Source organism: Pleurodeles waltl, chromosome 8 (genome assembly GCF_031143425.1).
Source record: "Pleurodeles waltl isolate 20211129_DDA chromosome 8, aPleWal1.hap1.20221129, whole genome shotgun sequence".
NCBI classification, from domain to species: Eukaryota; Metazoa; Chordata; class Amphibia; order Caudata; family Salamandridae; genus Pleurodeles; species Pleurodeles waltl.
Genome location: NC_090447.1, coordinates 31292708 through 31306618, shown reverse-complemented (window position 1 = coordinate 31306618; position 13911 = coordinate 31292708). Strand labels below are relative to the sequence as shown.

The 13911-nt window shown below is 47.2% G+C and overlaps 1 protein-coding gene across 1 annotated transcript in view; it reads left to right on the top strand.

The window, feature by feature from the left end:
• Positions 1-11672, top strand: part of DCHS1 (dachsous cadherin-related 1) — a 328180-nt gene extending 316508 nt beyond the window's left edge. The window contains exons 20-21 of the mRNA XM_069203663.1: positions 1198-1339; positions 2953-11672. Of these exons, the coding sequence (XP_069059764.1) occupies positions 1198-1339; positions 2953-5564 (2754 nt within the window). The 3' untranslated portion in view covers positions 5565-11672. The remainder of the gene's footprint in view (positions 1-1197; positions 1340-2952) is intronic.
• Positions 11673-13911: the final 2239 nt, after the last annotated feature.

The window sequence follows — 13911 nt, the reverse complement described above, 5'->3', positions numbered from 1 at the left end:
CTAGGTAATTTTTTACGCTAAAGTGGCATTAAGGAGGCCTTTCTTCCACACCATATTTACAAAGTGGCTCAATCCATGCATTGCAGTACTTTGTAAACTCTTGCACCATATTATGCCTGCGTCAGGCATAATGTATGCAGGGGTCGTCCCGCAGTGAAATTTACAACATTACACTGTGCCATTTTTACTGTAATTTTCCACACCTGCACAGAGCAGGCATTTAAATGACGCACCCATATTAAACTACAGGCCTCCCCATGCTTTGCTGCACTAGCGTCAAACTTTTTGATGCTAGTGCAGCAAAGCGCCACTATAGATTAAAAAACTTTGATGCTATTTTGCTAACAACAGCCATGGTGCTCCGTATTGTAAAAAGAGAGCATCCATGGTGCGTTAGGTGGCGCTAGGGGGACGCAAGAAAAGTGGTGCATCAGGACCGACGCACCACTTTCTTGTAAATCTGCCCCAAACTTCCCACACAGTATCAACCTCCCTGGTGCCTTCCACCAGTCCCTCTGTTAGCAATTGCCTTATTCACAAGCACCGGTGACAGAGATGTCGGCTTCTCTACCAACATGCTAAACACATACTGCCACAGTTTTCACCATTTGCACTCCCTGCCTTTAACTTATCACACATCTGTGTCCTCTCTAATCTCTGGGAAGGGGTTAGACTTCCCACCACCATGCCACCTATGTAAACACCATCCGGCCGCCATTTAAAACATAATTGATCCACAGAACCTTCCACCTCAAACGCAATTTCTTACTCTGCTTGAAGATGATGAGTGGTCCTGCCCCTTACTATTGCACATGTAGTCCTCGCAGGGTGAATGTGAGCATCGCCAACTTAGCATACAAGCTTTTTTTGGGTCCTATGCCTACTGCTCAGTGCCAGCATTGCTGCTGTGCTGGACGGTGTTGAGAACCTCTGAGGCCTCCTCTTGGCCTTCGCTGAGATTTCACAGGGATCTTTAATTGTTGCCAAGTGCTATTCAGCAAGAGGATGCTTTCTTCAATTTATCTGGTTGTGGGACGGGGGACTGTTGTTTACTCAGTCTTGGATACCCAGAGAATGGTTGTTTTACAAACCGTGTGGTGATACTCTCATTTATCTACGCTTGTATGAGGATGGACCTCTTCTTTGAAGAAAGTTGCCGCAGTCCTTGCTCACTGGAGACCATCTTTTGTGTTTCAGGTCAGTCTTCTGGAGCACACTGCACCGGGCACCCCGGTCCTCACCGTCACAGCCACCGACAGGGACTCCGGGGAGAACGGAAGGGTCACGTATCACCTGGTCTCTACAGCAATGAACTCTTTCTACATAGACTCCAGCAACGGTATGGCTTCCTGTATAGTGCCAACTTTAGGATAACCCTAGTGTGGCTTCTCCGCAGAGCACCAAATGAGGAGGCAATAACGAAGCCAGTTAAACTACTAGAATGCAGCAGAAGATAGTTACGCCAGGCAATTAAAACAAGAATGCAATTAACAAGTCCAAAAACCATCAGAAAGAAGAGACAGCACTTTCTTGGATCTACTTAAGGAACAGAAGCAGTTCTACTAGACAGAAACTGGGGGAAGTAGTACTTAGTTGCTTTATAGTTGGAAAAGTTGAGCAATTTTTTATCAAGCTGGTGGTATATGGTTTATTCCATGTTGTTGTGGCCATTTGTAACCCAACCCTGACCTTCTGTGTCCCAGAGTCTGCATGCCTTGGTAGCAATAACTTATTCTTGTTAATGTCTGCAAACGCTCATATTATTGCCCATAACCCATCATATTCATCCTAACCTGTTCAGTATCACATTTTAAGATTCTGAAAGTAAGGTGATCCACCCTGCACCACTTCCGCTTAGAAGTGCCAGTTCTCACGAGACTGGGACAGTTGTCCAGCCCTTGGAGAGGGCATCCTGCTCCACTGGTGACTTCTTCTTTTGCAACTGTTGTTGTTGCTGTGGTGAGGGTGGCTCTAGTACACACAAGCTTGCTCTTGAGATAGTTGTTAAGTTATAAGCATGTTTGCTTTTCAGATGGGTGGTTTAGTGATGTGGTTGTTAGGTCCCCTCACGGACCATTTAGCAATGGTGTGTGTTTTCTAAGTTCAGGATCTTACAGCAGGTCTGTTTGCCCTCAGTCTGTTTTGCATGTTGAATACTGGTACATTAATTATGGGTTGGTGGGTTTGCCCCTGGTATGGCAGCTTGATAATAGGCATTTCTGCTCTTAAAATGTTTGCTTTGAGATTGGCAAGTTTGTTTTAGTGTCAGATATGCAATTCTTCATGTAATCACAGTTGCTTAAAGATTGTTCAGTGTTGTGCGTGTTTGCTGTTATAGGGTTGTGTTATGTAGTAGCTCTGTTTGCCGCTGTTATCATTTGTTTAGTGTATGTCTTCTTGCTCTTGGTTTGAGTTGCCTTGTGGTGTGCATGCTTGATGTTGGCGTGTGCCATTTAATGTTTAATATCTTAGTTTTTGTGTGGGTTAATTAGTAGCAGGTATATTTTACTCTTGATTTGAGGTGTATAGTGTACATATTTCCTCTTGATGTGAGTTGAAATCAGACATCATTGCCAGCTTTTTGCTGGCTCAGCTTAGTGGTAGGTGTATTTGCTCTTGATATGTAGAAGTTGGTGGTATTTTCCACATGGCTGGGTTCATTGAATAATTTAGGGATATTTCTGTTTACCTTTGATATGGGTTGTTTAGATGTAAGAATGATTGCTTTAAATATAGCTAGTTTAGTGGCCATTCTTAGTATCTTTATTACAGAAAGTAATGCAGAAGAACTTCTTTCATGGACTCAAGGGTGGATGGTTAATCCTGTTGGGGGATATTTATTAAACATTATCTTTACCTGCTCAGTGGTTTACATGTTTGCATTTACAGTATATTTCCTTTGATTCATTGAATTCTGATTCTTACACTGTTTTTATTCTTTTTCCCATTCAGGAACACTTTTCACCAGTCAGCGCATTGAATTTGACTCCAGAAGGCCTACTCTTGATGTGTTGATCGAGGCTCGGGATCATGGCTCACCCGTTCTGTCCTCGTACTCCACCGTCCAGATCCAAGTGCAGGATGTGAACGACAACACCCCCTACTTCCACCAGGCCCAGTACAACGCTTCCATATCGGAGGACCTGAAACCTGGTACCACTGTCCTAACCCTTGAGGCCACCGACGACGACCTTTCCAGGGAGAATGCTGGCTTTGATTACACCATTGTGAGTGGGAACACTGGCAACGCCTTCCAGCTGGAGACCAGCGTGCGCTTTGTCGAAGGCCGATTCCAGACCATTGGTGCCATAATCCTAGTGGACAAGCTTGACTTTGAAACAATCTCTGTCTACAACCTCACCGTAGCTGCTTCAGACCGCGGCATTCCTCAGAAAAGTGCTGTAGTGCCAGTTGTGGTCTCCATACTGGATGTAAACGATAATCCTCCAGTCTTCCCAAGGACAGAGTACAGCATCCAGGTTAGCGAGAGTGCCCCAGTCAGCACAGAGGTCCTGCGTGTAGCAGCTCATGATTCGGACTCCAGCCCTAATGATTTCATCCACTACAAAATCAGCTCTGGTGACCAACACCAGCTGTTCCACATCAACGAGGGATCAGGAGCGATCCGGCTGGTGAAACCTCTCGACCGAGAGCTCCAGGCTGTCTATGTCCTTGTAATTCAGGCATCTGACAGTCGAGGCAGTCAAGGCAATTTTGCTTTGGTGCCAGTTACCATCGAGGTGAAGGACATTAATGACAACAAGCCATATTTTCCAGTGGAGACTCTAACCACCAGCATCAGGGAAAACCAACCTCCCAATACCGTGGTAACTGTGATCCATGCTATTGATTTTGACACTGGTGTTTATGGGCAAATTCGCTACACCGTGCTCGACCTTCCAGTTGCTGAACCTGGAATGGGGGAAGTAAAGAACCTCTTTTCAGTCAATGAGACCTCAGGGGAGTTGCGTTCTAAGTTAACTTTTGACTACGAAAGGACCAAAGCTTTTAAGATGATGGTGAAAGCAGTGGATGCTGGGAACTTCTCTGCTTCTGTCACTGTGCAGGTCTTGGTAACCGGAGAGGATGAGTATGATCCAATTTTTCATGCTCCTTCCTTCAATTTTGATGTGCCGGAAGGAGCACAGAAAGGTGAAATCATTGGCCAGGTGATGGCCGAAGATAAAGACCAGGGAGCAGATGGTGTAATTCTCTACTCCTTCGCAAAGCCTTCACCCTATTTTGGAGTAAATGAAACCACTGGCTATATCTACCTCAAAATGGACAGCCAAAGACACCGCAGCGGCCGTGCCAAACGTGAGACAAGGGAAATGACCATGGATATCCATGCACGCAGCCCTCTACCCACCTCACGCGTAGCCACTGCTCAAGTTACTATTGATGTCACCAATACCACTTTTGGCCTGGCACCTGACATTAACCTTGTGCTGGTGATTGCTGTGGCAGCTTCTTTGGGAGTAGTCGTCATAATTGCAGTGGTGGCGATTGCACTTGTGGTGTGCCGCTCACGACGAAAGTCAAGAAAGAAACCAGAGACAGAATCCCAACTCAGCAACATCCAAAGCAGCTCAATGCAGAAGATTGGGCATGAAGACACCACGCTTGCCAGCAGTGATCGCATTTACCACCAGACACTGCCAGGGTTCTCCAGTGATCAGAGTGGGGTTGGTGGTACGTACACCAGAGGCGGATCCCTGGACCCGTCCCATTCTAGTGGCCGCGGGTCAGCAGAGGCAGCAGAAGACGATGAGATACGAATGATAAACGAATACCCTCGTGTTGCCAGCATCACCTCCTCAATGCAAGACCACATCTCTGCCAGGGGGCCTGATTCGGGCATCCAACAAGATGCAGACCAGTTGTCTGACATCTCCTGCGACCCGGCCATGGAGACAAGCCAGTGGTTTAAAAACAAAAAGGGTTCTGGCTTACTGGTCCAAGGCCAGCCTCACCTTTACCGGGATGATGGTGGAGGTTTTGTAGGGGTGGGGTGTGGACTGAATATATCACACCCTAAAGACTATGCTTTCCCTGAAGATGGCAAGCCGTCTGTGGATGGCTCTCTGACTGCAATCGTGGCCAGCGATGAAGAACTAAGAGGCAGCTACAACTGGGATTACTTGTTGAACTGGTGCCCTCAGTTCCAGCCTTTGGCTAGCGTCTTTACTGAGATTGCCCGGCTCAAGGACGAGACCACAATGAGGAGACCATTCCAGCCCAAGCCCAAAGCTGAACCTAAACCCAGAATTGATCCGCCACCGTTGATCACATCGGTGGCCCACCCAGGTGCCAAGACAGTGCCACCTAAACCAGCCATTGGAAGGACATTTCCCCACCTGTCTTCTTTGCGACGGTCTCCAATCAGTCATGAGGGGTCTCTCTCATCCGCCGCCATGTCACCCAGTTTCTCTCCTTCCCTCTCCCCTCTGGCTGCTCGATCCCCAGTTGTGTCTCCATTTGGAGTCTCACAGGGACCTTCTGCCTCCATTATCAGCACTGGGCATTCCCTGGACAATGCCGATGAGGCAGAACTGCGGATATAACTTGTTGCTTTGCAGGCGGCTTCTAGAATATTTAAAAGGAACCATCCCAGTGCGTATTGTGAGGGTTTGTGTGTGTGTGTGAAGAACAAAGAAGTCAACATTGGAGCAGAGTGCCTCTGGGCTCTTTGTGGGACCCCACACCATCAGAGACAAGCTCATCTGGTATAGGTGTCATGGTACTGCCTTAACTATAATGAAGACAGGGACAAATGAAGTGGACAGGGGCATCCCGCAGCCAGTCACTAGCGATGCTTCGGTTGTGGCACACACTAGTGCCCCACAATTATAGTGCTTCCCTGTAAGTGCTTGTGGAGTAGCAACCGTGACAGCCTGGTGCTACAATGGGTACCTTACCTCTGACGTGCCTTGGTATTCTCATAAGGATGAGTGGCACTGTTGTTAATTGCACATAATTGTATAACTTCGTTATTTGCCCACTGTTGTCGACTCCTCACACATAAACACTCATGTTTTCACAACCGCTGTACAAGTGGAAACTGTGTAAATTGAGTTACACTCCCATCACACTTTCTATTTCTGCCACTTAGGCTATTGCGTAAAACATCTAGGTTACCACCAGTGATGGGGTGCATTATAGTGGTCAGTAAGTGATGCATGAATATGTTGAGCACAGAGAGAAGTGGCCAGCCCTTATGCATTCTCAGCCGACTGCCAGAAGAACCTACAAGGTAGCAATTCACCCATTCCCTCAGTGTTTTTGCCACCTTTATACAGCGGATCGGCTGGTGACTTCGCACATGAGCTGGGCTCAGGGCGGACATCTTGAAACGGTCACTGTGCCAAGGCAGCTACATTTCCATGTTTTCCATTATTCACGTTCTCAATCCTTCCCTCTCTTTTTGGCGTTGGCCAACATGCCAAGCCCAAGCATGTGTTGGGGAGGATGCGCACCTGTGCCAGTTTGTGGTCTGCATGTCCACTTGTACACTCATCTATTACTTCTTAACCACAGGCCTCATTTTTTGGACTTTCTCCACTCCTCACTGCTTGAAGAAACTTGAGGCTGAAAGGTTGACATCAACAGGAGGCTCGTAAAGGAGACAATTTTATTTCAGAAATCATAGTTCAAATCAACAGTTTGGACATCAAAGCCAAACAAAGGACAACAGCCAATGTTTCCACTTGCATGGACCCTGTCACCACCTCTTAAACTGTTGTTTTTCTGGCCAACCCTGGCCTAATCAGTGTTACTCTTAATATTGGTTTGACGAAGTGGTAAGTGTCTTGGACAGCTGGCCATGGAATATGCTCTGCCACGCAGCTATTCAGGAAAATGTAACCACTACATAAAAAGTGAGACAGGAAAGCAGGAACGCTGCCCCCTTCTCCTGGACGCTTCTCAAGTGGCAGCCACTTGGCCACAGCCAGATGGCTGACAGGGGGCAGAACGCGGCAGCACACATCTGTCCTCTGACCCATGTCAACATATCTCCAGACCTCACAAGGACTCTCAGCCAGGCCGTAGGAGCCCTCCGGATCCAATGACAAAGAAAGGCCTCCGTCAGCAGAGCTGGCATTGACATTTTCAAAGACACTTGAGGTCGTTTTGTTCTCTTGTTTGTCCTAATTTATGCCCAGTCGTGTGTGTTTTTCCGTTCTCATGCTGCAGGGGGGTGATCATTATACTGGAATCAAAGCCAGGCATGAGAGTGGCCTCAACCGACGTGTTGTAGCTGACGCCATTTGTTTCTGTGGATGTTTGTTGTTGTTTTAATGAAGGAATATCTGATGTGGTGAGCAAGGAATGCCTTAGTCAGTCAGTGGAAAGAGGGAGAAGATGGAGCTCCTCTAGGGGAGATGGGTGAGTGGGGACGGTGGCTGTTTCATGTTCACTGTTAAGAAACTTCCACAGAGCGCAGGTCAGCACTTCAGCTCTCAACTCGCCTTCCCCCTTGAAGGAGTTTGACTCCAACTTCTGGGGTTTACCTGCAAGAAACTCAGATAGAAGCTACTGATGGGAGGTCATGGTCACCACCAACACACCATGAGAAGTCTGGCCCCAGCCTGTCCTAGGACAAACCTCTTGATCAGCAGGAAACTACTGATAGGAGGTCATGCTCACCCCCAACACACCCCCAGCCTCTCCTAGGGCAAACTTCTTGATCAGCAAGAAGCTACTAATGGGCGGCCATGCTCACCACCAACACCCCGCAAGGAGTTTAGCCACAGCTTCTCCTAGAATAAACTTATTGATGATCAGCAAGAACCTATGGCTGGGAAGGCAGGCTCTCTCCTGACCTTCTCTGTCCTGTTGGTGCCCAAAGCTTTCACGTGCCTGTGACTTTGTGCCTCAGGTAGGTGGAGGTTTGTGTTACGCATATTAACAGACCGATGTATGTTTTTGCCTCTCATGTACCTTTAGAAGCTGCAGAAGTGAAAATGATAGAATGCATTTCCTCCATCACATCCTCAAGATGACCTCTAAGTTCATTGCATTCATGGTGTTATGTTCATTATATGCCCACAGTTTATGTATGGAAGGGGCTGGATCCCTTCACTCTTTCTAGAGAGATCTACAATGTATAATGGCAGAAGAGGCTGCTCGTCTCCCAAACCTGCCAACGTGTTCCTGTATATAACTGCGGATGTTTGGTGGCATACTCAGATGCGCTTTTCCCACTTGCGTGACTGCCGAACACCTGCATATTGGCTGGTGCCTTCGATTTTAGTAATCCCACACCAACCATTAACAAAAGCCAGACCACGTCCCTGGTGGATTTGTGTGGCTTGTCGCTTAGTAAGTGGGAGGTCACCCTACTTAGGGTTGGAATACCCCTTTCTTACTTCTCACTCACAAACACCTCTCCTCCAGGTCCTCTACAGTCAAAGCCCTTTTCTTGGATCCAGTAGAAAAACTCCTAGTCTCCGTCTACATTTCCTCCTGCTCTAGGGCCCATGGTGCACTCATTCAACAGAAAATTGTCTGACTCCGCTTCCCTTTTTAATCTCTGTTTGATTGATGTAGCTTCCCTCCAGGGGTGTCCTGGTGGCCTCACCATCCTATGGAGAGCTGAGCGTGATCAGTCTAGGAAGCAATAATAAATGCAGAGACTCTCTCCTGAAGCATCATGAAGAGAAGATTGCGGAGCGAAACACACTAAGGGCATGAAAACCTTATTTTACAATGTAGACTCCAGAGGAAGAAGTATCTGTGACATCTGTGCGCATGCCTGTGCGTCTGAGTGATGTGTGTCCATGTGCGTTTGTGTGTGTGTGTGTGTGTACATATAGCTATAATAATAATATGTATTTAAAATGAAGACCTTTTTCCAAACATTTGTTACATCCCCAGCAGGGTTTGATGTCTGTCACTAAGAGGTCCTCTTCTGTCCCATGGTGGTCCACCCATCACCAAGATGCATCATTGAAAGCCAACCTATCGTCACCTGGCTACTGTGGGAGACGCGTCCTACATCTTCTACTATTAAGGATCCCCTTCTCCTGTTAGCTCCCATCATTCCCCTCTTAATGTCCCTCCTTTTTGGCGTCATTGTGCACCTAACCTCCATGGCTTTCTTGGAGCCAGTCATTTGGTGTTACTTGTTTCTTCTCATTTCATCGTTGCATCCTACCTCTGCTTTCCTCCTCAGTTCAGAGATGCAGAGCACTTCACATCTGCCCCATCTTCAGGGTACTCTCAGCCACCATGGCCCCAGGATGCTTCTGCTCCACAGTTCCATGGCCGCGCTACCTTAGACTCTCCCATCTAGGTGGTCTTCGCCTCATTTCATTCTCTCTTCTCTCCTTCTGCACAGCCTCAAGCTCCCTGAGGTCCATTTCTCCTCCATTGCCCAGTGGTATCCTGCCTCCCAGTGCCGGGCGGTATGAGCTTTGTCCATCTCTATTGCGTGCTCCTGCATAGCTATTCAGCATCACAACATCCAGCTCTTTAAGGGTGACATTTTTCTGTACAACAATTCTCCATAATTATCACACGTCACCGCTGTAGCTTCTTGAGACTCCGTCTACCCTGCGCGATACCAGTGGTCATAGTCTTCTTGGCGCATGACTTCACATCTGCACTCGTCCCATTGTTCCTAACTCACAGCCTTTCCTGGCCCGTTCCTCCTTTCCTGAACCCCCTTTCCTCCAGCATGCAACATCTCCAAGTTCATCCTCATCCTGTCTCTCAGGTTCTAATTTTGCCACCCCCCCCCCCATTTTTGTTCTCTCCCTCTTTTCTTCTTGTGTACCCTACTATGATCGCTTCCACACCCAAGCCCTGAAGACGCAACCTGCCTCTCAACTTCTATCCTTTCTGGAGCCGGTTCAACTTTGCCTCTTGGTCTTCCTCAGGATCTCCAAGCTGGTCCCACCTCTTACTTACGGTACCTTTCAGTTGTGCCCTGCTGCCTTCTCCACGATTGTCTTACCCTTGCTTCTTGATTCTATTCTAGATAAACACCTTCTCCCCCTGCTGCCCTTTTTTACAGAACACTTGCACCCACCCTCACCTTTACCCACTCATACAGTGTGCCAATAACATACCATGCCCCATGCTACCATGCCCAAGTCACACGACTTGTCATTCCTGGGCACAGCACCGTGCAACATTGTGAGGGGAAGTGGCCTAGTTAGAGCAGGAGGTGGATGTACTCTGAAACAGGATGTACGCAACTGGAACGTCATTGTGGGAATGAGGCATGAACAAAAGAGTACGATGGAGAGAGAGGGGCAGCACATGGTGTTCACGGGCGCAAGTAAAGGGCACTGTCCAGGGCTGAGCATAAAGAGGTCTGGGGCCCAAGGTGCTGTCTCAGAATAGGTAAGTCAGTGAGGGTACTGCATCGTAAGGGGCGGGGCATGAGAAGTTCAAAGGTGCGTATGGTGGCCTAGAAGGAGAGGGCGTGGTACACTGAGGGAGACTTAGGCCCATATTTATGGGAAAGTGGTGTAGTGCAGCTGCACTGCGTCACGAGGAAGGGACGGGAACGTGGCATATTTAAGGCATATGGCACATTCCTGTCTTTTTCTCCTGTGCTGACGCATAATGGGCTGCCCAGCGCCAACATAGGCACCCTTGCACAGTGGTGCAAGGGTGCGTGGAATGCAGTATTGTTTTTGTGCAGGAAGGCACATCTTATTGCACAAAAACACTTCTGGGAGGCATAATTCCTCTTTCCATGTGCGCTGCAGAATGCAGCAAGAGTAAGAAACGATGAGATATTAAGATATTGGTCCTCATTACACCTCCCTTGGGGAGGCGTAAGGTTTTGGCACATTCCCAGGTTTACCAGGTTTGGTAAATCTGGGAATACATCAAAATACATGGGAGTTGTTTGGGGACACCCACGCAAAGCCTATGGAACGCCTCCCCTGTGCAGAGTAACGCAACGCAGTGATTTGGGCTGCGTTCCATTACTCCATATTGTGGGAGCCACGCAAAGTGGCATTACGCGGCTTCAAAAATATAACTTATGGTTTGTGTCACACACGAGCCAGGTTGCGTGGTCCAAGCATGACGCACACTGCTCATAAATATGGCCTAGATGGTTCTTCGCAGTAGCTGATGAGGTGGGAGCTCTAGAACTGAAATTGGGAGGCGGGAGAGGATCAGAATTAACCAAGGTTGAGGGCCGGACTGAACCAAGCTGAGGTGGTACGAGGGGGGGGAAGTGGCTATTGCATTAGTATGACGAACACCATCCGCGTGGCATGTCGGGTGCTAGGGTGGACACAGACGGACACTGCCCACTACCTGAACTCCACCAGGACCACATTTGTGTGGCTCACTCTTTGTGGTGGCCACGCCTTCCTGCCGGCTGTGTGATATTTCATTTTATATGTTGTAAAACAAGGGGCACACTTCTACAGAGTATTTGTATTTCGCATTGAGCGACTGGAGTCTGAAATATTATTTATTTTTTACATACAGTATTGTACCAAGAGCTGTGTTTCTCGGTTTTCCGTTTAATATGATGTGCAGGACGTGGAACCGGAGTTCGCATGTGCGCCCCGGCCCGCGGCCTCCTCCTCCAAACCGTTTGCAGGGTGATACTTCAACCAAGTGCCAACTTTTATATGAAACGCTTTTAATACACCGGATCCTGTTTGTAAAAAAAAAGAAATTAAACGGAAAAGACGGTTGGTCTCTCTTTTTATTCATGCCAAGATTTATTTTGTTTCGCAAATGACACACATCGGCCGTCAGTGAGGAAATCCCAGATGTTCAGGCGAAAAACTGAATTCCACACTCCTCATCAGTGGAAAAACTCCTGCCAAAGTGGGCGGGTCCTATGACGTCACTGCTGCCAAGCCTGGCCTTTGTGTGAGCTGATGAAGTCGGAGGATTTCAAACAGGAGTCACATATGCAGGGGCGGAGCTTCAAGGTGGGCTGTTTGGGGGTGTCACCCCCCCTAATAATTGTGTTAGCTACTAAATAGTTGGGTACAGGTGCTTTCAGTCAGTTATGAGAAGGTCTTTGTCGGATTTGTACATGCACACAGACTGAAACACACATGCCCTCTCTCTCTTCTCTGTTTTTAAGTTCTGTTGGTTATTTTACCAAATATTTTGTATTAAGTGCAATATCTGCACTGCCCCCTTTCCTCTCCCCCTCAAGCCCCCCTCATGTCCTGTTTCTCAAATAATGTATTTTACCATGATATGCCAGGTGATTGTTGGGAAATCTGAATCTCGCCCCCACACCCCCAATCTTACTGACTGAGCTACGCCCATGCACATATGTGACCCAGAGGGACGTTCACAGGAAATTACCACTTAACAGCTTTTCAACAGTGTTCTATGAAATCCGCCCAAGGCACTAGGTGTGCAGTGATGCACAGTTAAATCACTGCTGCTAGGGTGTATTAAACACCAAAGTGAGGTCCCATGCGTCCTCAGGGAGTTCATCCAGGCACTTCACTCACCTCAAAGGTCTTGTCGGCAGGCAATACTGAGCGCAAACTTCACTTGAAATAGTGACCACAGACCTGTCCGGCGGGGTCATAGTTCATCACCAAATAACAATGGATGCGTGAATGACACCGCGCAGGCAGCGTACTGTAGCAGTAAGTTTCCAACCAGTTCTGTTTGCTAAATTAAATAAACAAGCATAAGCAACGGCAATAGTTCTGGCTTATGAATGAAAGTGTGTGTCGTTGATGGGTTTAGGCACTACTCTGTCACTCATATTTGCACTCATGCATCCATTCATCCATCCACTCACTCATTCTTGCATTCACCTTCTGACAACCGCAACAAAGCACACACAAATTCCACAACATATGCATGATAAATTAAAAGTCTGCAGGTAGAAAAATGAAAACCTGCTGCAATGTAAATAAACATGGCACATGCTTGCAATAATGAAACTAAACATAGCAGCAGTGTGCGTCTAACAGGGGTATTGTAAATAGCCTATCATCGTTTTAAGGTTCCAGCAAGGCCGCCACATATACAACCAACGTGTCGGCCATCTTGGGGTGGTAAGTCAATGATACCCTTATGCACAACCATATTCCATCATGGTCTCCTTGTTCAGAGGCAGCGGGATGCAGCACAGAGCAGTTGAATGAGCTGCGAGCGAGTGACCAGTTAGAACTGCCTAGAGAGCTGCAGGATTGTCTTACAAAATCGTAAAATAAAAAGAGGAGAGGTAAAGAAGCATAAAAGGGAACTATAAAAGGAGACAAATGAAAACTGAAGGACTTGCACCCGCAGCCCTGAAGCACTCATTTTCAGGTGGGTGTACACGTGATTATCAGAGTGCAAGAGAGCCAATGACTGACATGGACTGAACCATTACAACGTGCAATTTGCTGTCGTGGATGGACAGAGAGTTTAAATGACACTCAGACAGACCAATGGCAGAACACGGCTGACCTCCGTTTACCTATATGGAAATATACTTATGTATTATTTAAGGCTTATCTTTGTTACAAAATTCTGGCAGACAGCTAAAAAGAGATTATAGCATCAATTATTACAGTGCAGATCCTCCCCCCTAGGGTTTGTCAGAGGATCTAACCAACACCAAAATCCTTCCCTACAAACGTAATGTGTGACATTTCATTTAACAAAATACCTATCTGTAGGCTTTAAAACATATGGGTCTCACAATCACAATGTCAGGCCTACAGCTTGTATCAAAACTTCTCATAATAAACAGATCAGATCAAAGGCATCACAGATATTTTTATCTAGTAACAAAATCCAGCCAGCTGTTATCATTGGCAGGGGCGGAGCTTCAGAGGGGGATGTTTGGGGCATTACACCCCCTAATAAATGTATTTTCAGGCAAATAGTTGGGTGCAGGTGCTTTCAGTCAGGTATGGTGAGGCGTCTGTCGATTGCACAAGGATTTTTACATAAACACAGACAAAA